At 44.3% G+C, this 24,828-nt stretch overlaps 1 protein-coding gene across 1 annotated transcript; it reads left to right on the top strand.

The window, feature by feature from the left end:
• Positions 1 to 404: 404 nt before the first annotated feature.
• tbc1d30 (TBC1 domain family, member 30) lies at positions 405 to 24,582 on the top strand (the record flags this gene model as incomplete). Its single annotated transcript, XM_083935612.1, has 15 exons — positions 405 to 649; positions 1,858 to 2,123; positions 4,624 to 4,788; positions 12,580 to 12,641; positions 13,563 to 13,628; positions 14,790 to 14,915; positions 15,601 to 15,786; positions 15,908 to 15,977; positions 16,939 to 17,037; positions 17,125 to 17,293; positions 17,731 to 17,836; positions 17,929 to 18,035; positions 18,142 to 18,281; positions 20,284 to 20,532; positions 23,420 to 24,582. 15 exons carry the CDS (start codon positions 405 to 407, stop codon positions 24,580 to 24,582), a joined length of 3,219 nt encoding a protein of 1,072 aa, XP_083791738.1.
• Positions 24,583 to 24,828: the final 246 nt, after the last annotated feature.

Genomic DNA, 24,828 nt, shown 5'->3' with positions numbered 1-24,828 from the left:
AAATTGTGTAAAATATTGCTCATGTAAAGCTACAAAACGACCTCCTAGCATAGAGCTAAAAACGAGGACGCTGATTGGTCGATGTAGTTTTGGCTCCACTGTGATTGGTCAATCCGGCAGCACCTGTCGCGCGACCTGAGGAAAAGTTTGGCAGCCGTTGAGAAAGTTAGCCAGTTAGTGGGCCGGTCCATTTTTCAGATCCAGAGAGGGGGGGCGGGGAACGTTCAGGAGGGAAACTAAAAGCTGTCACACGGGTTTCCACCTGTTCCTGAGGTGAGGAATGGAGTGCTCCAGGAACTCTATCCTCCTCGGAGACGCTTCAAAAAAAACTTCTACAACTTCTACTTTTGTTGTCTAACAGGAAACAACAACAACTATTAATTTAATACAGAGAAAAAACAACAATGGCGTCGGAGGTGAAATTAAACGGAAAGGAACTTTTGGAAGTTGACATATGCGACACAGGCGGCGTGTGCTCCGAGGAAGAGAGCGGCGTTTTTGTCAACTCCGCCGCCTCCCTCCTGGATGATTTCTCCGGCTTCCAGCAGTGGACGAGCCCCGGCGCCGAGTCACCGACTGACACATCATCACCTCCGGGAGAGCAGGTCCCCGGAGCTCCGCCGCAGCCGCCGACGGCCACTCACATATGGCAAGCTGTTTTTAACATTTAATATAATCACTATTCTACCTGCAAATGCATTTTAGATATACATCCTAGTCAAAACTAAATTATTACCAGTGAGAATGATAGTTAAAGTTAAAAAAAATAATATATTTTTTAAATATTTCACCTAATTGATGCTCTTTTGTTATCTTATTTTGTCATAAGTCATGTCATTTTTTTAAATCTTATATTTTTTTGTAATTAATAGTACAATTTTGTAGCAATCTGGAAAAAAAATGTCCTCCTGGATTAATAAAGTTTTATGTTTTCTTATTTTAAAGATCTCCACAATGACGTACTTCCTCTCTGCAGTTGTCAGTTCAGTCATCACAACACTGACGTCACTTTTATCATGCATGTGTGTATTGGGCTTTCAATTGTAGATATCCACAATTGCATTTTGCATCTTTAATGAGCATTCTGGATATATGTAATGTAATGTTTACTAGTGAAATTGCAGTGGTACATGTCTGTAATGAACCTTTTTACTAGTCAATAGAAATTTTAGATACTCAAAATTATATTATGGATATTTGTAATGTTTTTTTCATCTGTGTTATCAAAATTTAAAAGTATGACTGATAACAATTGGATTGTAGATCATCTGAAATGGGAGATTTCCTCATAACAATGACATTACAGATATCCAGAATGTTAATTCTAGGGGAAATTAAATTTTTTCACTCTGTTATTATATTGTTCATGTTACACACACACACACACACACACACACACACACACACACACACACACACACACACACACACACACACACATGCACAAACAGGACCTGTATACATGCAATTAATGGAAAGATGTCAGAGTGAGGGGGCTGCCAATGGATCAGCGCCCCGAGCAGTTGGGGGATGTGCCTTTCTCAACAGTGCCCAGGAGATGAACTGGCACCTCTCCATCCACCAGTCCACACTCCATTCCTGGTCCACACAGGGACTCGAACCGGTAACCCCAGCCGAGTCACCTATGGACTGTGCTACTGCCGCCCCAAAATCTAATATAATATCTAAAATGTAATTGTAAATATCTAGAATTGAAAGCCCAACGCACATGAATGGCAAAAGTGACGCAATTTGTACTAGTAATGTTCTTTTTGATCAGAAATAACGGAATTACAGATATCTGCAATACACACCGCGTCTAGCTAATAAATGTTAAACCTCTCGCCATACTCACAGGACCAACGCGGCCGGTGACAGTGACTCCGAGTCCCAGGGAGATGGAGTAAAATCCCTGAGATCTTCCATAGTGGACTGTCTGTTGGTGGAGCTTTACGAGACGTACAGCGGAGGCAGCAGGAGGAATTTGGACAGCTGGGACAGCTCCACCGAGGCGTCCGGATCTGATGCCTTTCTGGGCCGCAGTAACTCCGGGTCCAGCTTCCTCCAGGAGCTGCAGGAGAAGCACACCAGGAGGCATCAGATGAACTACTTGGCCCAGAAAGGTGAGGCCAAGTCAATTTTTTATTCATTTTAAAGCACAAAGTTGCCTTTAAAGGGCTTTACAGTGCGTACAACACCCTCCAGCCTGCATGAAGAGTAGAAAACACCCAAACTCTGTCCACAAACTAACAAAGAAGTACATTTGGCGTTGGTTGTTTCCAAATGCCTGATTGTGCAGTTCTCCAGTTCATAAATTAAGCAGCTATTTAGCCCTCTTTTTGAGGACTGATATTTGGATATTGGTGTACAACATAAACTTTTAGTTTATACGACAATAATTGTGTTATTTTGGATATTTAAACCAATAGCTGAGGATATATTCAGAACTGTAGTTTCACTTTCACAGGGCTGTGTCAGACTGTGTCCAATTGAGCGTAATGAAAAACAACAAATGGGCAAATATTCAAATGAAATGATGCTGATGATGAAAAAGGAGCAGACTGTTGTTTTTCTGACGCCCAGATACAAGAAGAACAACTTAGTCTACGAGGTGGAGGGAGTTAATCCTGCACACTAAGGTTATAGATCAAAAAGCACACTTTTTTAGCAACAGTATTTATTAATAGGCCTATATTTATACCCAAATAGGCTATTTATCATGGTTTATTGGGAGAAACCAAGCATCTATATGTAAAATCAGATAATACCCCCGACCTCCAGAGCCAGAATGGAATAATCCATTGTTTCAAAACCACATTTTGCGACGATTCAACTATGAGATTGGCAGTCGAATCAGGCTCCTCGGAGCGAAATAGTCGACTATTCGGGGTCACTCCTAATGCAGACCCTCACAAACACACTCAGACACGGAGGCTGATGAGTGTGTTGACAGCTCATTTACTCCTCCTCAGTCTGTGCAACACCGCGTCGCCTCAGAGTCTCGAAAGGCATGTTACTGTGAGCGCCAATGCTGCCATTGTTTCCGCTACTAAAGTGGAATCCGACAGTAAACACAGCCAGGCCCGTGAGCTCAGTGTTTGCCCTCTATACACACGTGAGGCTCGGTGGAGTTAAACAATGCAGAGGGCTGCCGCTCAGGAAGAGGAAACCCTCTGATAACGCCTCTAAGAACAGCAGAAACATGTGATTACCTCTGATGAGTTTACTCAGGGATTAATGGGGGAGTCTAGGTCTCCTTCAGCAAACGTTTGAATGTGATGACCGGTCAGCGATGTGGTATAAGAACAAAGCACGGTGCTCGTTTTAAGCCACGTTTACACCAAGCGGTCCACTTCAGTTCACTTTGTTACGCATTAGAAAGGTTATTTCTGTGTTTCTAGTGTCCAAAGTTGGTGATGGTACAAGTAAAACTGCTCCATTCTGCCCTGTTTTATTGTTCCCCCTCTGTTGAGGTGCATAGATCACTGATCAAGTACTAAAAGGAAGCATTTAAAGTTGTACTCCATAAGAATTGAGATACGTTGTTTCTAGCGCCCTCTTTGGCGGTGTGAGGTAACTGCAGGCGGACCCGTTCTTTCAGAGCCCTCCATCTTGTCATGTTGACTGTTTTATTTATTATTCGCTCTTTTGTAAACTTTATTGAAACACATTCCCCTCTCTACTTCTGGTCCGTCCCCTATATGTTCCCCTCTAAAATATACACACACACGCACACACACACACACACACACACACACACACACACACACACACGCACAAGCACACACATAAATACACAAACACAGATCTTTTTAGGTCTCAGATCTGTGTCACCTTCAGTTATACGATAAACTATTTTTTTCCCAGCCTAAATCTCCATTAACCGGCGTGCGTGCGTGCGTGCGTGCGTGCGTGCGTGCGTGTGTGTGTGTGTGTGTGTGTGTGTGTGTGGTCGGTGTCCTGGTTTTCATTTCATCTTTGCCTGCAGCGTGGAAAACAGATGAATGAGATCTTGTGATCCATTAGAGTCCAGGCATCATGTTATTTTAAACTATATTAAATAGCTTTATTTAGAATACAAAATATTTTAGACACACTTAAATAAATACACGTCTTTCCACTTTTCCACTAATCTCTTCCTGGGTTAATGTGGGAATCACAGTTATTATTATTGTTATTATTGTTATTATATTATCTGAGACTCATGTAATCAGTTGCTTATATTTGTTGAGTTTTAAATAATATAGCATTGTTTTTGTTTGCTCATGTGTTTTGTTTTATTATATTATTATTAAAGGAGAGACGTGTGCACCAGGTTTTATGCAGAATTGCTGTTTTTTCCTCCCGTCGTCCCCGGGCAGGTAGATAAAATAATAAAATAGTGAGAAAGCTCCGACATTATAACAAGATTATACATTAAAAGAGCACAAAACACACACACAAGAATAAACATTAAAGGTTTTGTAGAACATCTGAGGTGAAAGGAGCTTATATTCAACTTGTTTCAGACATTTATCGTTTGAGTTTGATCCGAACGTGCAGGAAACAACAACGGGAAAACCTGATTATCATCAGTGCTGTTGCAACCCTGATGAAACTTCCATCTTTGTTTTGCTCTTTCAGCCCCGGTGGAGCTGCATTCAATCATCCAGGAGGTCAAATACCGCACAGGCCTGCAGTCGGCCAAGCTGCTCCGCCAGCTGAAGAGGAGGGACCGGCTTTGCCACAAGCTGCAGAAGAACTACGACATCATCACCGCGTGCCTCCAGGCGGTCTCGCAGAAACGACGTAAGGAAAAAAAGCGCTTCTACCTTTGCTTTAATACAGGATGCATGTTAACTTTCAGAAGGAGGTGCTCTTGGAGGTTTGGAGTTGATTCAAAGGGAGTCATGAACATCTTTACTGCACATTCTGTACTTGCATATCAGCTCATACCTTCAATAACGTTTACAACAATATGGAGTCATAAATATTAGTGATAGAGGGATACATCGGCCATCCAATATTCATTCATTCGTTCATTCATCTTCAACCTCTTGCCCATGTCGGGGTCGCGGGGGGCTCAAGCCGATCCCAGCTGACATCGGGCGTGAGGCGGGGTCCACCCTGGACAGGACGCCAGTCTATCACAGGACACATAGAGACAAACAGAGACAGACAACCATTCACACCTACGGGTGATTTAGAGTCATCAATGAACCGAACACCTGCACGTCTTTGGACTGTGGGAGGAAACCGGAGAACCCGGAGAAAACCCACGCAGACACGGGGACAACATGCAAACTCCACACAGAAGGGCCCCAGCTAAGATTCAAACCAGGAACCCTCTTGCTGTGAGGTGACAGTGCTAACCTACCTACCACCGTGCCGCCCCCATCTGATATCATCGGACGATATTTGTGTTTTTTTTGGTGTATCTGTATCGGCCGATGCAAGCTGCTGCGTTCGCAGATTTTTTCCCAGGCATTATTTACAGACAGGCGTCCACAGGCAGCTCTGTGTTGCTGGGGACGCCTTTTTTAAGTTCAATATGTTCCCTATCTTTTAAAAATTGAGACTAGTAACATTTGTTATCATCATTGTGTATTTTTTCTGATGTAAATTGAGGGTGCAAACGTAGTATCGGCTCAAGAAAGTCGGCAGTCCGTATCGGTAGTCTGCTAAGGCTGATAAAAACAAAACCTCGGTATGGGCCCAAAAAAGTCCACATCGTCGATCCCTAAAAAATATATTTGTGGTTGTTGCTTTTCCTCTCTTTTGTACGCCTTGTTTTGGTCTCTGAGTGAACATTGCAGGGCACAGCTACAAGAGCTGTTCGTGTTGTGTGTTGAAGCAAAATAGTCTCAAAAAGTAACAGTTTATTTAGTCCGATCAGACTTTGTTCCCCAGTCCGTGCTGCGTAAAACCACGCGGTGTTAGCGCTGTTTCACCCTTTAGGGGCGGCTGTGGATCAGCGAAAGAGTGGGTCGTCCTCCATTCGAGAGATTGGCAGTTCAATCCCCATCTCCCCCAGTCCACATGTCGAAGTGTCCTTGGGCAAGACACTGAACCCCAAATTGCTCCCCGTGCTGCGCATGGGTGTGTGAATGTGGTGTGAATGGTTAGATTAGATGGTCTGTAGATGTCCACTGCCATCAGTGTGAATGTGTGTGTGAATGGGTGAATGTGACAAACACTGTGAAAGCGCCTTGAGTAGTCAGAAGACTAGAAAGGCGCTATATAATTACAAGTCCATTTACCATTTAACCCAAACAAACCAACACATTATTTATTGTAGTTTGATGTTTGATACAGTCACGTTCTCCACACATGGTCACCGGCTAATTATCCAGAGTAAACCTTCAACATTTCAGTGCCAATGCATTTGCAAAATACTATAGATGTGGAGGATTGCACCCTCTATAATATCCTGCCCTGGCTGTCTTATCACACGCAGTATGAAAATAGCTCTCAAAGGTTAATTTTCATATCCCAGCCCTTCTGCTATGGAACAGCCTGTAAAATCATTTCAGTTGGACTCATCTGCTATTTAAGAGACGTTTGGAAACATGGCTCCATGGCCGTCCACACCAAGAACTATAAGTATAAATATATTGTTTTAAAAATCAGTGCGGATGCTCATAAATCGTTGTAGTTATAAACCGTTACAAAGGTCAAATTTTCATGGAAAGAATCATCGAAGTGAAGGTGTTGCTGAAGGAGGTTCACGTAAACATTTGCATTCACCTGCCATGTAGCTGTACAAGAGGCCCAACTCCTGCTGCAGAAAACATCCCCCAAACCAGGACACTTCCTGCTCCTAGTTTAACTGACGTCTGATGTTTCCCATCAGACCCAAATAAACTGGACGTCCTCTCATCACTGAAGTCGCTCTGGACCAGTTCTCCTCTGTCCACACAACGTGCTCCTCAGCAAAGACAGGTCTAGCCTTTTTATTCTTTCTGCTGATGAGAGGTTCGGTCACTGCAGAGGTGGCGTTCAGTCAAAAAAAAAGGCAGAAACACGAGACGCTGTGTGCTGAGACAGATCCTTTCCCTGTTCAGCACTAAACTGGCGAGCAACTCCAGCTGCATTGTTGAACCGATTCCCCATTGAGAGTCATCACATCATCCCGTCCTCTCGTGCTCTTGTTTCACGTGGACGACCGGCCTTTTTGAATCTGTGTCCCCACAGAGTGTGAACGCCCGACCTCTCTCTGATGGCTGAGAGGGTCGTCCCTTTGTTCTCCACCTGGACCACCTGCTGTCTCAGGGTGTCAGTCTCCTTAGAGCAGCTCGCCGTCGTGCACAGTAACCAGGAGAGCTGCAGATAAACAGGACAAATAACTGTGAGGGAGCTGAAGGTGATCACTCATTTTGCTCACTGCTTTTTTTTAAACAAAATAAAAGTCTTTGTGGAAGTGCCTTGGTTATTTAAAAGCAATATTTCAGAATAAATCACATATTAATACTTTGCTCTCTTATTATTTTTTTTACTTCCAGTGTATAAATATAAACACACACTTAAAAATCATAATTTGACACCTATAGTGGACTCCAGACTTCTTAAGGGGGCGTCTTTTCCTCCATCTTACTTTAGGTTTAAGCATCACCACCCCTGCCCCCCCCCCCTCCTCTCCTCTCCTCTCCTCCACCATTACCTCATCCCTCTCTATCTCCATCTCCATCCTACCGCATCCCTCCATCCTTGCACCTCCTCCTGGTGACGCCAAACCGGAGGATGAGGATGATGATGATGAGGAGGAGGAGGTGAGCAGCAGCTGCAGCAGAACACTACCGGGCACAGAGCCGTCGTTACTTCCTCGTCTTTTGTGGCTATTTTTGACATTTGAAATCATATTTTATTTAGATGTTACGCGTCTCTTGACCGAGGCTTCCTGCTGCACCGCTGAATGATGGATGATGCATGATGAATGAAGGCTCCGTCGTTTGAAACGCGCTATTTGAAGCACGGGATCAGTTAAAGCGCATCTTTTTTTAAAGGTCTCAGTTGAAATCAGAGGAGCGTGTCTGTCTGTCTGTCGGGATGAGGTCTCAGGACACCCGGGAGGATTATTAAAGCGATGGTTGAGCGGCTCGGACGCTTCGGTTCCCGATGAGGCAGGAGCGGCTCCCCGCCGGCGGCAGGAGGCCGAGGGCGGGCGCTAAGCAGCGGCAGCAGGGCTCGGGAGGGGTCGGTAACATTATCAGCAACGTCCTGAAGAAGCGGAACGGGATTTCCAGGAGCGCGCCCCGGCTGCTCTGCACCTTGGAGCCAGGTGACACACTCATCCATTACAGGCCGTGGCTCCGCGCGGAAACATGCACTGCAAAAAACTAACTTGTAGGATTTAGTTGTATATTAATAACGTGAATCTGCAAAGTGACTGATGTTAAATTCGACCTTCCGTTCCCGAGAAATGTCACAATTATCACAAATATGAGAAAGCAAAGTTACATTTACTAGAGATGACTCCATGATCCATGATAAACAGATTTTCAGAGTAAAATGCAAATAGTATTTTAAAGGTAATGTAACTATAAATCATTTAAGTCGTAGATGTAAAATGTACTCTTCTATTCAGCAAATTTATGACTTATTTATGAATATTCAAATGTTTACTTAAAATATTCTAGTTCCCACTGAATAAATTACTTAAGTTAATTAAATGCATTTTACTTTACCCAGAAGTCAGTTTTGTCAGTGTGCAGAATGATTGCCAACACATTAATCTGGTCAGTATGGTCAACTATTTGTAAGCCAATGGTTTTATAGCGACACAGTTGTGCTTACTGGTTGTCTGTATCCTCTTATTTCCCTTTTATTTACTGCATTTAAACATGGTCTTATTTACAGTGTAGGCTGCAACTCATATTTAAGTAAATTGGGTTGTTATAATGATCAGCCTGAAGGATAAAGCAGAATATATTTGACCTACTTATTTAAAGTCCAAATATAAATCAATCACTGTACAGAAGAGCACTGGGGTGGTTGTTTGAGGTGTTTAGTTAGAAGTTGACGCACGCATGCACACACACACACACACACACACACACACACACACACACACACACACACACACACACACACACACACACACACACACACACACACACACACACACACACACACACACACACACACACACACACACACACACACACACACACACACACACACACACACACACACAGAAGGACCATAAGTGAAATCTAAGTCCTTCTCCTTTTCGAACATTAGTATAAGAAATGTTTTTTCTATATTAACTTGTGTATACTGTTCATTTCCATCCGTTGTATTTCACAAACTTATACATTTTTAAAACCATCATCTGCAAAGTAACTAAAGTATCAAATAGATGTAGAAGTAAATAGTACAATATTAACGTAATATGACTTATTTTGCGTTGATCCAGCGCTAAATGTTAAGTTAAAGTGTAAATGGTAAGAACTCAAAGTGGCGACGAGGTCTAAAATGTCTTGAAAGGGTCTAAAAAAGGTCTTAAAATGCATTCAATCTGACTGCGTGTACCCTGTGTGAGCGCCAGTGTGTTCAAAATCAAATCACCGACGCCTATAGTGAGGTTTGGTTTCATAAATCTATAATAATCCGTCACACTAACCAAATAACTGAGGATAAATGTGTCGATGCACTCGATATGAAGTCAGCAGGAGCACGCAGATGTCTCCGTGCATCTGGAACATCTGCTTTACACTGACGAGTCATTAATGGGACAAATAATAGATTTATCACAGGAATCTGACTTTAAAGATGTTCAGCAGTTAGTCTGGTGCTGAAATGAAGGAGCAGCAGTTGTGTTTGGTGTGTGTTTTCATTTCTTGATGTGAGTGTATATTTTGCACTTTATAACGCGTTTAGGGTACTAAAGGCACTTTAGCACACGTTTAGGCTCCTAAAAGGCACTTTAAAACAGGTTTAGACTCCTAAAGGGCACTTGACAACAAGTTTAGGCTACTGAAGGGCACTATAAAACATGTTTAGACTCCTAGAGGGCACTTTAACACGGGTTTAGGCTCCTAAAGGGCACTTTAGCACACGTTTAGGCTCCAAGAGGGAACTTTAGCACACATTTAGGCTCCAAGAGGGCACTTTAGCACACATTTAGGCTCCAAGAGGGCACTTTAGCACACGTTTAGGCTCCAAGAGAGAACTTTAGCACACGTTTAGGCTCCAAGAGGGAACTTTAGCACACGTTTAGGCTCCAAGAGGGCACTTTAGCACACATTTAGGCTCCAAGAGGGCACTTTAGCACACATTTAGGCTCCAAGAGGGAACTTTAGCACACGTTTAGGCTCCAAGAGGGCACTTAGGACACGTTTAGGCTCCAAGAGGGCACTTTAGCACATGTTTAGGCTCCTAGAGGGCACTTTAGCATGAATTTAGGCTCATATAGGGCGCTTTAAAATAAGTTTTGGCTCCTAAAGGGCACTTTAGCACATGTTTAGGCTCCTAGAGGGCACTTTAGCATGAATTTAGGCTCATATAGGGCGCTTTAAAATACGTTTTGGCTCCTAGAGAGCACTTTAGCACGCGTTTTTCAACAACCCTGTGCACGCCAGTGGTCTCTTTACATCCTCTACTGTACAGCTGGCTTAATTCCCATTAACTTCACCCCTGGAGAGATTAAATGATCCCCTCTGATGCTGGTCTGCAGCCTCTGGACCTCACCCATGTGTGTGGCTAAACAACCCGCTGTGCTGGTCCAATCTGTGACGGGGAAGTAGGAGGGTGTTTCCGCGTTAATCCTCTCCCCAAAGCTCCGCGGGATAAAGCGACGCTGGTGCACAATGGCGCAGGAAGTAACCACAGAGGCGGATCAAACAGGTCAAAACACACATTTTGTCTTGTTTTGTGAGGGACTCGTGTTGTCGTGGATGTGGTGCGTATAGTTGCGGTGCGATCGGCGGCAGTGTGAGGGACAGTGTTCCCCTCCAGAGAGGCTCTGCTCTCCGGGGAGGTAAATGGCCGCGGTCGGGGCTGTTTGGCTCCGAGCCGAGACACGTCCTGTCATGTCAGGACTTCCCTCTTAACTTCAGATCAGAGTTTCATTTCCGTTCGGTCTTCGGGGGGGTTTAGTCTACTGTGCCTGATGAGTCCGTGTGTGCGTGCAGAGAGGTTTTACACGATGCTCCAGTGAAACGCGGATTCAGCACCGGGCGGAAATGGACAGCGACGCTTCCGCGAGGCGTCTCTCACCAGCCCCCGTTCACAAATCTGATGTTTTAACGAGAACACGGTAGTTTCGTGCTTTCTCGTTAAATATCGCGATAAAAAAATGCTGAACATGCATTCCTCTCACACTCACAGAGGCTTCGGCGTGTTGGTCTCTTTGTTTTACATTGTTATAATGTCATAAAATTGACTTAATGTCAGTGTGGCACCTGTATTTTGTGGAGAAGTGTGCAGGCTGGAGGTGGAAGAACTACTCAGATCTTTTACTTAAATGCAGCATTAAGATGTTTTGTTGCAAGTGAAAGTCCCGCATTTAAACTCTCACTCAAGCAAAAGTACAAAATGCAAAAGTAATTTATAGTTATTTTAAAAAAAGGTCAGTTTCATGATCACATATATTTTATTATTCTATTGTATTATACCTATTTTGCGTCAATGTTGAGCCAATTTCAATCAGGCTACTTTACTTCTGGGGTAGTTTAACATATCGTAAAACATCATATTGTATTAGATAGATGTTATATTTTGTATATAATATATTTTATTAAAACATTACATGGTTTAATATAGCATTAAAGCTATTAGGAGCAGACTCTGGTGTTCAGACTCACTGTTTAAACCATATTTTGTATATTAATAATGTGAATCTGCAAAGTAACTTATGTTAAATAAATGTAGTGGAGTAAAAAGTACAATATTTGTTGTGCAATAAATGTAGTGGAGTAGAATAAGAGTAGAATAAGATAGAAATACTCATGTAAAGTACAAGTCCCCTTCAGTTTTAATGTATGTTGTATGATTTTGGGCCAGATCATAGATCTTGCGTGCTTATTATTGGTGTCTGCACCCAGAACACCGTCACATGGCTGATGCAGATGAACTCCGCTCCAGCACTTTTATTGAAAAGTTGCAGTTCAGTTGCTAATTTTTAAACTTTGCAAAATCATCCCTTGGGCCGGATTTGACCCTTTGGCGGGCCGGTTCTGGCCCACGGGCCGTATGTGTGACGCCCCTGCTCTAGAGACAAAAACAAAAAAAACAAAGCCACTCGATCATAAAATACAAAACAGATAAAGTCCATTTCGGCCGCTTAGGGGGAGAAGTTCATCCATCTACGAGGAACTCGGAGTAGAGCCGCTGCTCCTTTGCGTTGAAAGGAGCCAGTTGAGGTGGTTCAGGATCATCTAGTAAGGATGAACCCTGGGCGCCTCCCTAGGGAGGTGTTCCAGGCACGTCCAGCTGGGAGGAGGCCTAGGGGAAGACCCAGGACCAGTGTTGGGTCGGTGCTGTTGAATGTATAACTATCAGAGATCATATTGTCTTAAACACGCAGAATCAAAAACACGTTGATGCTTGTGACAACCTCAAGTGTGACCAGGTGCGTCTTGTTTGTTTGTTTATTTGTAGGAGTCGATACGAGGCTGAAGTTTACCATCGAACCATCGCTGGGAAAGAACGGATTCCAGCAGGTAAGAGACAAACGGACGAGTTTCTAATCTCATGCTTTTTCTTTTTACTGCAGCAAATTGGGTCCGTACGGTTGCATGCAGTACCGTATACATACAATTGGGACGCACTACGTTCTCGTCACATTGCACCTTGAACTTTGACCCTGTTGCAAACGGGTTGTGGGTCAGAAAGGCCGCACACCTTTAGTACATATTTAAGAGGTTCAGTGTGGACAAAGAGCGCTGACGGGACGCCAGAGTCGGACGCTTGCTTGCTGTTACAACACAGACGATGCGTTTTTAAAAATCTATTTCTTGAGTAATGCGATTATTCAATGTGTAAAAACATTTTGCCTGCCCTTTCCTGGTTTGTAAACGTGTTTAAATACACAAACATGTGACAGAGGATGAGAACAGCACCCATGGACACCAAGGTTTTCCACCAGAATGTGTTTATTTATAAAATTAAACTGTATCGTTTTGTCATATTTCACTTTTCTGTGTGTACTTTTTCATGTTTCACCAATATGCATTTGGGTTTAGTGGATATTTTTGAGTTTATTCAATCTTAAACGCAATCAAAGATCCATTGAAATGAATGTGGAATTTCAGCTAAACTTAATCTTGTTGTATTTATTTGTGTTACCACACTCTTTAAGAACGATAACTACATTATCTTTAATGCTTTTCTAAGCAACTGACTAAATTGTGGCTTATTTTCAAAAGATCAAAGCCACGGTTCGTCACTGATTGCATGTGTTTTAATGTGATTATGCTGAATTTTCAAGCACTGAAGGCCTCTTTTTCCCTTAACAGTTAATCCCATGGTATTAAACATGAAGTACTGGTGGTGTATTGCTGGGTTACAGTACACTGGCCTCAGTGGGGGCATGCTGGTGAATTAAAAGGGTAAATAAATGATGTGTGTTTTTGTCCCCACAGTGGTACGACGCCCTTAAAGCAGTGGCCAGGCTTCCTACTGGGATACCAAAGGAATGGAGGAAGAGGGTATGTAACTTGCACTAAGGGCGCACTCACACTGTCCTTCCATACGGTGCCCCGTGCTTTAGGGTCCTTGTCCCCCCCTCCAGGCCCGTTTGTACTCACACTACCTGGGCCTCGGAGAATGCTTCTTGCTGCCTATACGTCATCACGCCGTAACACGTCACACGCATTGATGACGTCATGGCGATGCGTGGCTTTGTTTCCAGATCTTTCCGTAGACCTCAGAGTTTTTGTGCGTCTTGTCGACTGTTTTTGAATCTTTTCATCGACCAAATCTGCAGTAAACACTCCACCTCCGCATCACACCAACGTGAACCTTTCACCGCCATTGTTGTTGTTGTTAAACGTCCGTGCATGGTCCTTCCTTCGCTCGTGCTCGTACATGTGCAAACGCGCTCTACAAGCCCACCTCTTTTAGACAGACCGTGGACGACCAGCTGGCCGCAGTTATGCGCGGAGCGGTTGCACTCACACTGGTCAAACGCACTAGGCTTTACCCGTAAAACCTGTTTTTGGCCCTGTGCGGAAGGACAGTGTGAGTGCACCCTAAGTATAACATACTGTATGGCATTGTTGGCACATATCTTTTCCCCAAGCTGCATAAACTCTGAACTCTGTGTGCAGCAGAAATATCTCCCGTATAAAGAGACATTTTGATAAATAAGACCTTTATTTCTGTGGAAGTGGTGACCCAGTTGTGCCATTAAAAGAGATGCGTCTCCTTTATTATTTCCAACCTTTAAGCTGAGTTTATTTACCGTCTTGAGAGAAACAAACATTGTCTAAAAGAACAACAACAAGTAGAGGCACTTTATCTCAATGCATTCATCTCTCCGTTATTTCCCGGGATGAGAGAGGGAAAGGGAGGTGATTACTTTCATTTTGTCAGGGGGGGGTGGGGGGGGTTAACAATGAAATCTTCTTATAAAACAAAATGAATCATCGTGAGTAAGCGGCCTCTTGGTGCCGGAGGGAAAATAAATCTGAGGATATTGTGGAAGGTAAAGTAGGGAAGTTTAAATATTTGTTTATGTAACTCAGCAGGGAGAGAGAATGAGAATCTGTCCTGATATTTCTCCTCCAAGTTTAGTTTAGCTGCTGCTATTATTCTGATATTAATGTGTTTTTTTGCCTACATGTGACTGTTTTTTTGTCTTTCTGCAGGTTTGGCTAACGCTAGCAGACCAGTACCTCCACAGTATCTCTATTGACTGGGAGAAGACGCTTCGTTTCGCGTTTAACGAGCGCAGTAACCCTGACGATGACTCCCTCGGCATCCAAATCGTCAAGGTAAATAAACACACACAGAAACAGGAAGAGAGACGGTTTGAAGTGTAATGTAGAGACTGTTCAGGGTCACCAAAACATATGATTCTACCATTTTACACCCAAATAAACATGGACACATGCAGGAATAACCTGCTGCAAATAGTCAATAGACTCCTTTCCCGTTGTCAGTAGACAACTAATGTGTGGGTGTCATGTTAGACGTCACATATTGGGGGCATCCAGAGAAATATTAGCCATCAAAGTCCAATAATAACAGGGTTTGATTTCAGCTAAAGACACAAGTGATTTCAAACAACACCGGGAACATGTTGAACCAGTGAGCTTCGCATCAAAGACGGACATAAGAGATTATGTTTCAAGGTTGAATAGCCATCATTGATGTTGTCCTCCTGAGTATATGAGCATGATCCTGCAGTTAAGGGGAAGAGCAGCGCCCTGTAGAGGATGTTTGCTGATGACTGTGCGTCAACAGGATGACTGCATCATGGGAACACTGCAGCTCACCGTGCGTGACTCAGAGGTTCGACCGAGTAATGACTGTTTGCTTCAACGGGGGCAAAGTCTGACGCTCTATACCTCTCTTCACCGTCTCCCTCCTAAGTGCATGAAATAATAATGGATCCATCCGGTTAATGCACTGACTCATCATAAACTAATCTATTCTGTATGTCGTTCTAATGTCTAGGACCTGCACAGGACAGGCTGCAGCTCCTACTGCGGCCAGGAGGGGGAGCAGGACAGGGTGGTGCTGAAGAGGGTGCTGCTGGCGTACGCCCGCTGGAACAAAACTGTGGGCTACTGTCAAGGATTCAACGTACTGGCTGCGCTCATACTTGAAGTGACAGAGGGCCACGAGAGCGACGCACTAAAGGCACACGCACACACACACACACACACACACACGCACACACACACACAGTTACTTCCTGGTGGTGTTTCTGCCCTTTGAATAATGATTTAACGTCTCTTTTTTTACACTGTTGTATATTCAGGTGATGATCTATCTGATTGACAAAGTGCTGCCTGAGAGTTATTTTGCCAACAACCTGCGAGCTTTGTCAGGTAAACGCAGAAACACACACACAAAGAAAACATGGGGTACATACTGTCAAAACTTCAGCCCAGAAATCAACTACAGGCTCCATGATTTTGTATAGAAAGCACATCATTTGTTCTCTTTTTTCAGTAGAACATGTCATCTATATATATTTTTACTTAACCGGGTAAAAGTCACTTTATCAAAGCAGACCTTCACACATTTATATTAAATTAAAATGACATAATTAAACAACCCGAGGTGTACAAGTGTAATTCCAGCATAAAATTGTCCCATGGTCTTTTACGGCACTATACATCAAATAAGCCATCGAGACAGTTTTTTTTGTGTATGAACGATTAACGGAGCAATCCAGGAGAGTCGCTAACAGCCGGACGTGGCTAACACTGATTAGCTCGGGGCAGTACGATCTTGTGACTGTTAAAGGTGCAAAGAACGTCTCTTTTCAGGCATTTTTTCATATTCTTGGACGTTGATAAGCATTTAAAGTGTTATTCCGGCGGGAAAATCATCCCATGGTCTTACTTTCATACATAATATAAGTAATCGAGACTGTTTTTTACTTCTAACAACTGTTAACAGAGAAATCCCGGAGGGTCCCTTTCGTCACTTACATCAAATAAGTAATCAAGACCGTTTTTTACGTGTAACAACTATTAAGTGAGAAAACGGGTAGAGATGCTAACAGCCGGACGTGGCTAACAGTGATTAGCTCGGGGCAGCACGGTGAAGGCATTCAAACGTCTTTTTTAACCACTAATACTGCTGAATTCCCTGAATTGCCCCCCGGGGACAAATAAAGTTTTTTGAATTGAATTGAATTGAATTGAATTGAATTGAATTGAATTGAAAATAACAGCAAACCTCTGCAGCAGCAGGAGAAGGAATTACACTTTATTACCATTAGGTTATCATGTCATGGGGAATCAAACCATCATATCTGTTTAATCTGTGTCCTCCTCTCAGTGGACATGGCGGTGTTCAGAGACCTGCTGCGTCTAAAACTGCCCAGACTGTCCCAGCACCTGCACCACCTTCAGAAGGCCGCCAACAAAGAAGCCGGAGGTACAGAAGCGTTCGAGTCTGCAATGATGTGAGATTCATTTGGGTCGAGTGGATACAAATAACACCACCACGTCTGCTCTCTCTCAGGCAGCTACGAGCCTCCGTTGACCAACGTGTTCACTATGCAGTGGTTCCTCACCATGTTCGCCACCTGCCTGCCGGCGCCCACCGTGCTGAAGATCTGGGACTCGGTTTTCTTCGAGGGTTCAGAGGTGCTGTTTCGGGTCGCCCTTGCCATCTGGGAGAGACTGGGAGAGTGAGTTTTACCGTCATGGAGAAAAGGATTTGACTCGTGGCATTTCTCTGTGGATTGAGCGTTTTCATACCTTTTAAAGTATTAAAATAGCCTCTCCACCTGCTTTATAATTAAGAAACAGACAGACATCTAACTTTTTACAGTACGGGACCTTTAATTTTGATCATTTTCATGTACAAATGTTTGAAAACCCAGATTAGTGATAAATCTACATCTTTAATAACATTTAAAGTAATTCTTAAATGTCTACACTACTTCAGCTGCTGCTAATACTGAAACAGCATGTACTGGAAATACCTTAAAGTCTGTTTCCCCTTAGACATCCAGTGGTTTGTCCCTGTCGAATTACCCCAAATAATCCGGTGAATATGATCAAATTAACTCTGTGTCATATCTTCTTACGCGCTGCTCGTCTTCCTCCCTCCGTGTCCGTCCAGGAGGATCGAGTACTGTCACACAGCCGATGAGTTTTACAGCACGATGGGCTGCCTCACTCAGGAGATGCTCGAGCGTAACCTCATCGATCCTCCTGAGCTCATGCAGGTACCGGGGCGAAACGAAAACCACCCGCACCTCTTCTCTTTAACCTCTTTTAGTGATGTTGTGTTTTAAACGGCCTCGCCTAATTTTTCCAGGAGGTTTACTCCATGGCTGTGTTTCCTTTCCCTCAACTGGCTGAGCTGAGAGAGAAATACACCTACAACATCACGCCGTTCCCTACCTCGGTCAAATCCAGTGGAAGGTTTGTTTTTATTATGCACCAAATCATCACCAACGCAGCTTCCTTGTATGTGCGTAACGTGCTTAACGGTTTGTGATTCTTCCCTGATGATGGTTTTATCCTCTAGCGGCGGTTTGGGCGGCTGGGAGAGCGATGACGACGCCGACATGGACGACGAAGACTCTGTGGTGACGGCGCTCGGTTGCCTGGGTCCCCTGGGCGGCCTGTTGGCCCCCGAGCTGCAGAGATACCAGAAACATCTCAAAGGTCAGTGCAGCCACATTGCTACAATTACTACAGAGCGGAGAGGGAGAGAGAGAGAGAGCACAGAAACCGCACAACAACCGGCGCCCAAAATCCTCGTGTTCTGCCCTCGATTTGACTCCCAAGTCCTCTGATCTGCTTCCTCCAGACAAATCCCCACTTCCTCCTCCTTCAGCGGCTTTTCCACAGACCAGAGGGATTTAGATAAAAACATTGCTTAAGACCTGAAGCATTAGTCGTCACTCTCCAGACGGAGATTTAAAGAAAAGACTTCAGATAGAAACAAGTGTTTCATTTAACCTCAGAAGAAGATCTCAGCACAACTTCTTTGACCCGGTTTGAAGAGGAAGCGTGACGAGTGTAGCAGCCGAACATAGATAAATCCTCGCTACAGTCATTCTGAGACGACAGTAAATGTAAAATAAATACACTATAGACGCCTCAATTTCTGTCGTCATCTTTTTCTCCGATAGCATCAAGACACTTTTTTTATTTGGCACTTAGTTTTGTGTCTCTTGTCGTCATTTGATCTTGATTAAAACGGAGAAAAGCAGCGTAAAAAGATCCCAAAAGGGCATTTTTGGGTGTGATTTGTGTTTCCTTCCGTTTTTTACCCCAAAGTCGTTGATTGTAATCTTTGAATCTGAAAGTGTCAGTAAGTACCGTATTATTCTGAATATAAGACGGTGTTTTTTCCTGGAAATCTGCTTGAAAGAGGGCGATCGTCATAATTTAGGGGTCTAGAGTTTAACGGTCAAGTAAGTGCTTCTCCAGACACAGAGTCACTGAGTCACCCATTCAGCCCCTCGCCCTGACCCCCCCCGCCCCCCCCCCCCACCTCTATTGTTGTACCTGTTTCTGCTTGTTTGTCTGTATCACCATTACCCCATGCCCCCTTCGCCTTGTTTCCCTGTCATCCTTGTCATCCTTGTCTCCTGTTGTTTATCGTCTGTATATTATATGTCCTACTCTGTAAGCGACTTTAGGTCTCTGAAAAGCGCTATACAAAATAAATGAATTATTATTATTAAAGTGTGAGTTTTACGTGTCAGTATACAGTCACAACAACAGAGGGCGCCAAATCTCTGAAACGAGCCGTCAATCACATCACAGTTTACAGAGACAACTAGCTTAGTATATCAGGGGCCTGAAACATGGAGAGACACAGTGATCGCCCTGAAAAAAGTGTCTCAGCAGTCTGAGGAAGAGTTCTGACGCCATTTTAATATAATGCTGATTAAGGCAGAAGAGTCAAACAGCTGAGAAGTTAGACGAAGGAGGCATCTCTTGGTCCTTTTCCGCACCGAGCCAAAACAGGTTTTACGGGTAAAGCCTAGTTCATTTGACCAGTGTGAGTGCAACTGCTCCGCGCATAACTGCGGCCAGCTGGCCGTCCACGGCCCGTCTGAGAGAGGTGGGCTTTTGTAGAGCGCGTTTGCACATGTACGAGCACGAGCGTGCGCACGTGTACGAGCACGAGGCCTACGGCGGTTCTGAGGTCATTTCCTGTGCGCCTGTTGGGACGTAGAAAAAAGAAGGAGGGACCATGCGCGGACATTTAAAACAATGGCGGTGAAAGGTTCACGTTGGTGTGATGCGGAGGTGGAGTGTTTACTGCAGATTTGGTCGATGAAAAGATTCAAAAACAGTCGACAAGACGCACAAAAACTCAGAGGTCTACGGAAAGATTTGTAAACAAAGCCACGCATCGCGATGACGTCATCAATGCGTGTGACGTGTTACGGTGTGATGACGTATAGGCAGCAAGAAGCATTCTCCGAGGCCCAGGTAGTGTGAGTACAAACGGGCCTGGAGGGGGGGACAAGGACCCTAAAGCACGGGGCGCGGTGTGAGTGCGCCCTTAAAAAGGAGGGTTGTCTTTATAATCAAGGTCGTCTTATCTACAGAAAAATACGGTAGAACTCAGGTTGGGCTCATAAGAAAAGTATAAAAAGAGTTTCCCGCATATGACATCAGTGTTTCTTCTTCTTCTTCCATCCTCCAGACCAGCGAGGGGAGCAGGGGAACATCGCAGAGCTGAGCCCAGGAGCTGTGGGAGCCGGAGGGGCAGGAGGTGGTGGTGGTGGAGGTGGAGGAGGAGGAGGAGGAGGAGGTGCCAGGGCGGAGCATCAAGCAGCAATCAACAGCATGATGATGGAGAGAATGAGCACCGACATCTACGCCCTGAAAAAGCAATACACACGCATCAAACGGCGGCAGCAGCAGCAGGCTATGCAGCTCTACATACGCACAGGTGGGAGAGTAATAATAATAATTTAACTTTTACTGTGTCATTTTTATTTTATACTACATTAATTGCAGTAGGGAGTAACTTTAGTGTCATTAACTGTCGCTTTGCAGGGGCGACTTATGTTCATTTCCATTATTTTACTTCACATTTTAATGTTTCATGATGTAAAAACAATTAGGCATCATCACATTAACTACATCATAACACAGCAAGCTTTCCGGGGGTTCCAGTGAAAACAAAAGGACTGTGATGGGCTGCCAGGATTTAAGATCACTCCGTAACCTCTGCTTTAGAATGTGCAGTAATAACTCTGCTCATAAATGCATCTTATATAACATACACACGGCGGCTAAGCGACAACATTTCTATGCAAATGTTAGTGAATGGGGCCTATCGTTTACACCCTAGCAATAGACATGATACAGTAAATGCTCACTGTTTGCTGACGGTGGTGGTTAAAGTTTACACTTTAATGTACAAGTATACAGGAAGGGCAGTGCTCCTCCCTCTGTAAATAAAACCGAACATAACAACCACAAAAACAAACCGATGAGGCGCTGCAGTACCTGGGTAGATGTGTGATGATGATGTGTGACCTGCAGGACCTGGACCTGAAGTGGCCACAAGTGCGGGGCTTCTCCCGGAGCTTCCCCCCACACACAGCGACAGTCCCCACCACCAAACTGACGGTACTGGTGTCCAACCAAACTGGGTGTTCTGGGGCTGATTTAAAGGGTCTTTAATGAAGCTTTTGGACTTGAATGATTTCAGGTGGATGGTGTTATGTCTCCTGTGGGTTCCCGAGGCAGATTTCCAAGTGATTTATTTTTAGGATAAATGAAGAAAATAACATCTGTTGCGATAAGATTAAAGTATCTTATATTGCTTTACATAAAACAAAGACAAAGTGCAAAAAAACACCACAAATGCACATTTAAAAAACATTAAAATAGTCATTAAAGAGCCAAGAGAAGAGAAAATAAAGACAAGCTAAGGTAGTGAAAGACAGGGCAGCAGCAGCAGCAGGCGGCTGCGGCGGCGGTCTGTGGTCCGTATTCATCATTCAAAAAGGGAAACCTGAAGACGGGCTTTCTTAAGGCAGACCTGTAAAGACCAGATGAACGCACACGGAGACGCTCTCATGCTTAACCGTTGAGAGTTTCCTCTTTCCGAACCGTGGTTAAATCCTGTCGGGAGGAAAAAAACAAAAAACATTGGAAATTTGGCGAGGGAACCGCTGGCTCGAAAACATTGAATCCTGTCCAGGTTGTGTAACTCTGAACACTCCGAACAGACTGAATCAGATTTCGCTTGTTCGAGCTCGGCGTCACATAATGCTCTCAAAATGCCGGAGGATGCACACATGTTTGATTCCCTGTGAGCAACAACAGCAAACAGAGCAGTTCGAACATGAAAGGGTTCAGATCAATGAGTAGTACTGTCGACGCTGACTGGCATTGTGAGAGCATTTTGTAAACGTCCGCTACACTCTTCAGTCTTTTAATTAATATTGTTTATTAAAATGTCAATTGTCTGTCGATGTCTGTGCCTGAGGCCGCTGGTGATGGTTCTGTTCCTGCTGCAGGTTGCACATGTTCAATTTTAGTCAATAAACCGTCTTTATTCTAAATGTTTACTTGGAGACACCTGTCACTTCTGCACACCAGACAGTATTTGATTGAGTATTTCCATTTTATGCAGTTTTAAACTTCTATTAAATCAAATAAATGATGATGTTATGACTGTATATTATACGTTTTTATTGATCCGGGGGGAAATTCACAAGCTACCAACAGTTCATAACGTAGTATCTATGAAAAATACCTCATAAATAAAAAGAAAATGCCCCACATTTACGAGGGGAAGTATAAAAGTGATGAACACGAGATGAGAACGTCTCCAGAAGTGACAGATGGCTTCAATAACACTTGATTTAGCAAATGATTCACGTTTCTTCGGCCCGACGCTGAATGTTTTCTCTGGGTTTGGGGCGAAACTCTCACCGCAAACGTTTGTTAACGACCTCCACTTCCTCCCATCTCATGCTCACGTATGACTTGTGACGATTGTGTCACAGTATTATTGTGAGATTTTATGTTTTTTACCCCTTTTAAGACACAAACATCTTTCCACACTCATCATATAAACACTGTAAAGCTCAGTAATCAGCTTTTATACAGACATGTTTACATTTAGTCATTGGAAATGAGGCCAAAATACAGTTTATTAATGTACATATTATATAATATGAGAGGAATTAATGTGCACTGAGAGGCCTGACGATAAATGCTTCAGACAGAGACTTGTGGCGCCCTCTGGTGTCCGATGGAGGCGCTCTGAACAGCCATTTTTAAATGTGACTCAGCTGTTGCATCTGCATGAACAGTCGTCTGTGTGATGACTATTATGCTGAGACAATTAATTAATGTATCAATTAACAAAGAGAAAAGCAAGCCAGCAACTTTGTAGTTTGGATACATTTAAAAATAATCTTATTTGCTGGTTAAAATGTGTTAAAATTAAATGTGATTGTTTTCAGTTGCATCACTCTAAATTGAACAGGTTTGTTTTTTAAGTTAGACAAATTACATTACTTTGGTAACTTTGGACAGACCTTTGTCAACCGATTTGATTTCATAAAATAACAGATTGATTATTAAAATAATTGGTAAAGAAAAATGGCAAGTTTTTATGCTAAAACTGATTCTTTAAACGATTGAATCTGATCAATTTTTCATTATTATTATGATTGTTTTATCATTATTACGCTGTTTTCATGCACAAACTCATGAAATGTTGGTATAGGCAGTGTGAAGTTGGATTAAATGTAACATACAGGAAGACACTGCCTCTGTTAACGTGTCTGTGTCTCACCTTTCACCCCCCTCAGACAAGTGCCCCGCCACCCGGGTCCTCCCCTCCCAACTCAACTCCTCCAGCTCGGTAATCAACCACCTCCTCCTGGGTCGGAGACCCCGCGGAGATCCCTGGAGCTCCAGACCTACGTCCACAAGCGCATCCACACTGCCGGGCTCCCGACCCGCTTCCCTGTCCCAGAGTCAGGGCTCCCCGGCCAGGCAGCGCTGTGCCTCGCAGCTCTCCAACAGCACCGGATCCCCGGGGAGCTCCGGAGGAGGCGCGGGGTCGCCCTGGCGCGCACATGTCCGGGTGCACCGAAGGAATATAGCCAGGGCCCGAGCACAGCTGGGGTTTGGAGATTCAGAGGAAAGGGAGGAGGAAGATGATGATGATGAGGAGGAGGAGGACGAGGAGGAAGAAGAAAGAGGATCAGTGAGATTTGAGGGTGAAGAGCAGAGAGATGATGAGGTGCAGAACGAGGGGAGCGGCGACTCTCCGTCTCCTGATACAGCGTCAGCGTGTGAAGAGGCTCCTCAGGAGGCAGACGAGACCGGGAAAGCAGCAGTTGCAGAGGTGGTGGTGCAGCTGGACTCCCTGGATCTAGAGGTAGAATCAAATCTGACCCCTGATACAAAACCCGTACCACCAGAGTCCAAACCTGCACCCCAGGTCCCTCTTCTCCCTCCTCCGCCGCCCTCAAACAGACACAAAGAGTCCTCAGGTTCAGAAAGAAGCACCGCCTCCGAGAGACACTTTCCCTCCACCCCGAGTCCGTCGGCGTCTCTCGGCCCGTCCTGCTCGTCCTCTCCTACGCCACCCTCCACCCCGACGCCAAGCTCCACACCCCGCCTCCCGTCATCGCCCCCTTCAGCCAACGGCTTCGTCCCTCTGGCCTCCCCCTCTGCTTTTTACAAAACCTCCTCCCCCTCCACTCCCTCGCTTTCCTCCGTCTCCTCATCGTCCAGATCCCATCTATCCGCCTCCCCGTCAACCCCGGTGCTCTCCGCCTCCACCTCCACTCCCAAACAGCAGGTCTTCTCCCCGTTCCCCAGCGTGAAGCAGCCCAGGAAATCGGCGGCGGCCAGGAATCTCGGCCTCTACGGTCCCACGTCCAGAACACCCACGGTACACTTCCCTCAGCTCAGCCGCAGCCACAACCGCAGCAGTGCCTCCTGCACCACCGGGAGCCGATGAAGACACATGCAAAGCTACAAACACAGTCGTCACATGATCTGAAGAATAGTTCTATCACCACACCGCGTTGCCTCCTGCGTATCAAGAAAATAACCCATATCTCACGTACATTGATGTTGAACTCTATGGAATGCCATTTAAGTCAATATTAAAAAATAAACATATACATAAATAGATAAACATGGCTATGAAGTAAATAAACAAGTCGATAACTAAATGTAAATGTATAAATGAGTCAACGCAATT

Source organism: Echiichthys vipera, assembly GCF_963691815.1.
Source record: "Echiichthys vipera genome assembly, chromosome: 20".
Taxonomy (NCBI): Eukaryota; Metazoa; Chordata; class Actinopteri; order Perciformes; family Trachinidae; genus Echiichthys; species Echiichthys vipera.
This window is presented reverse-complemented; position numbering and strand designations above follow the sequence as displayed.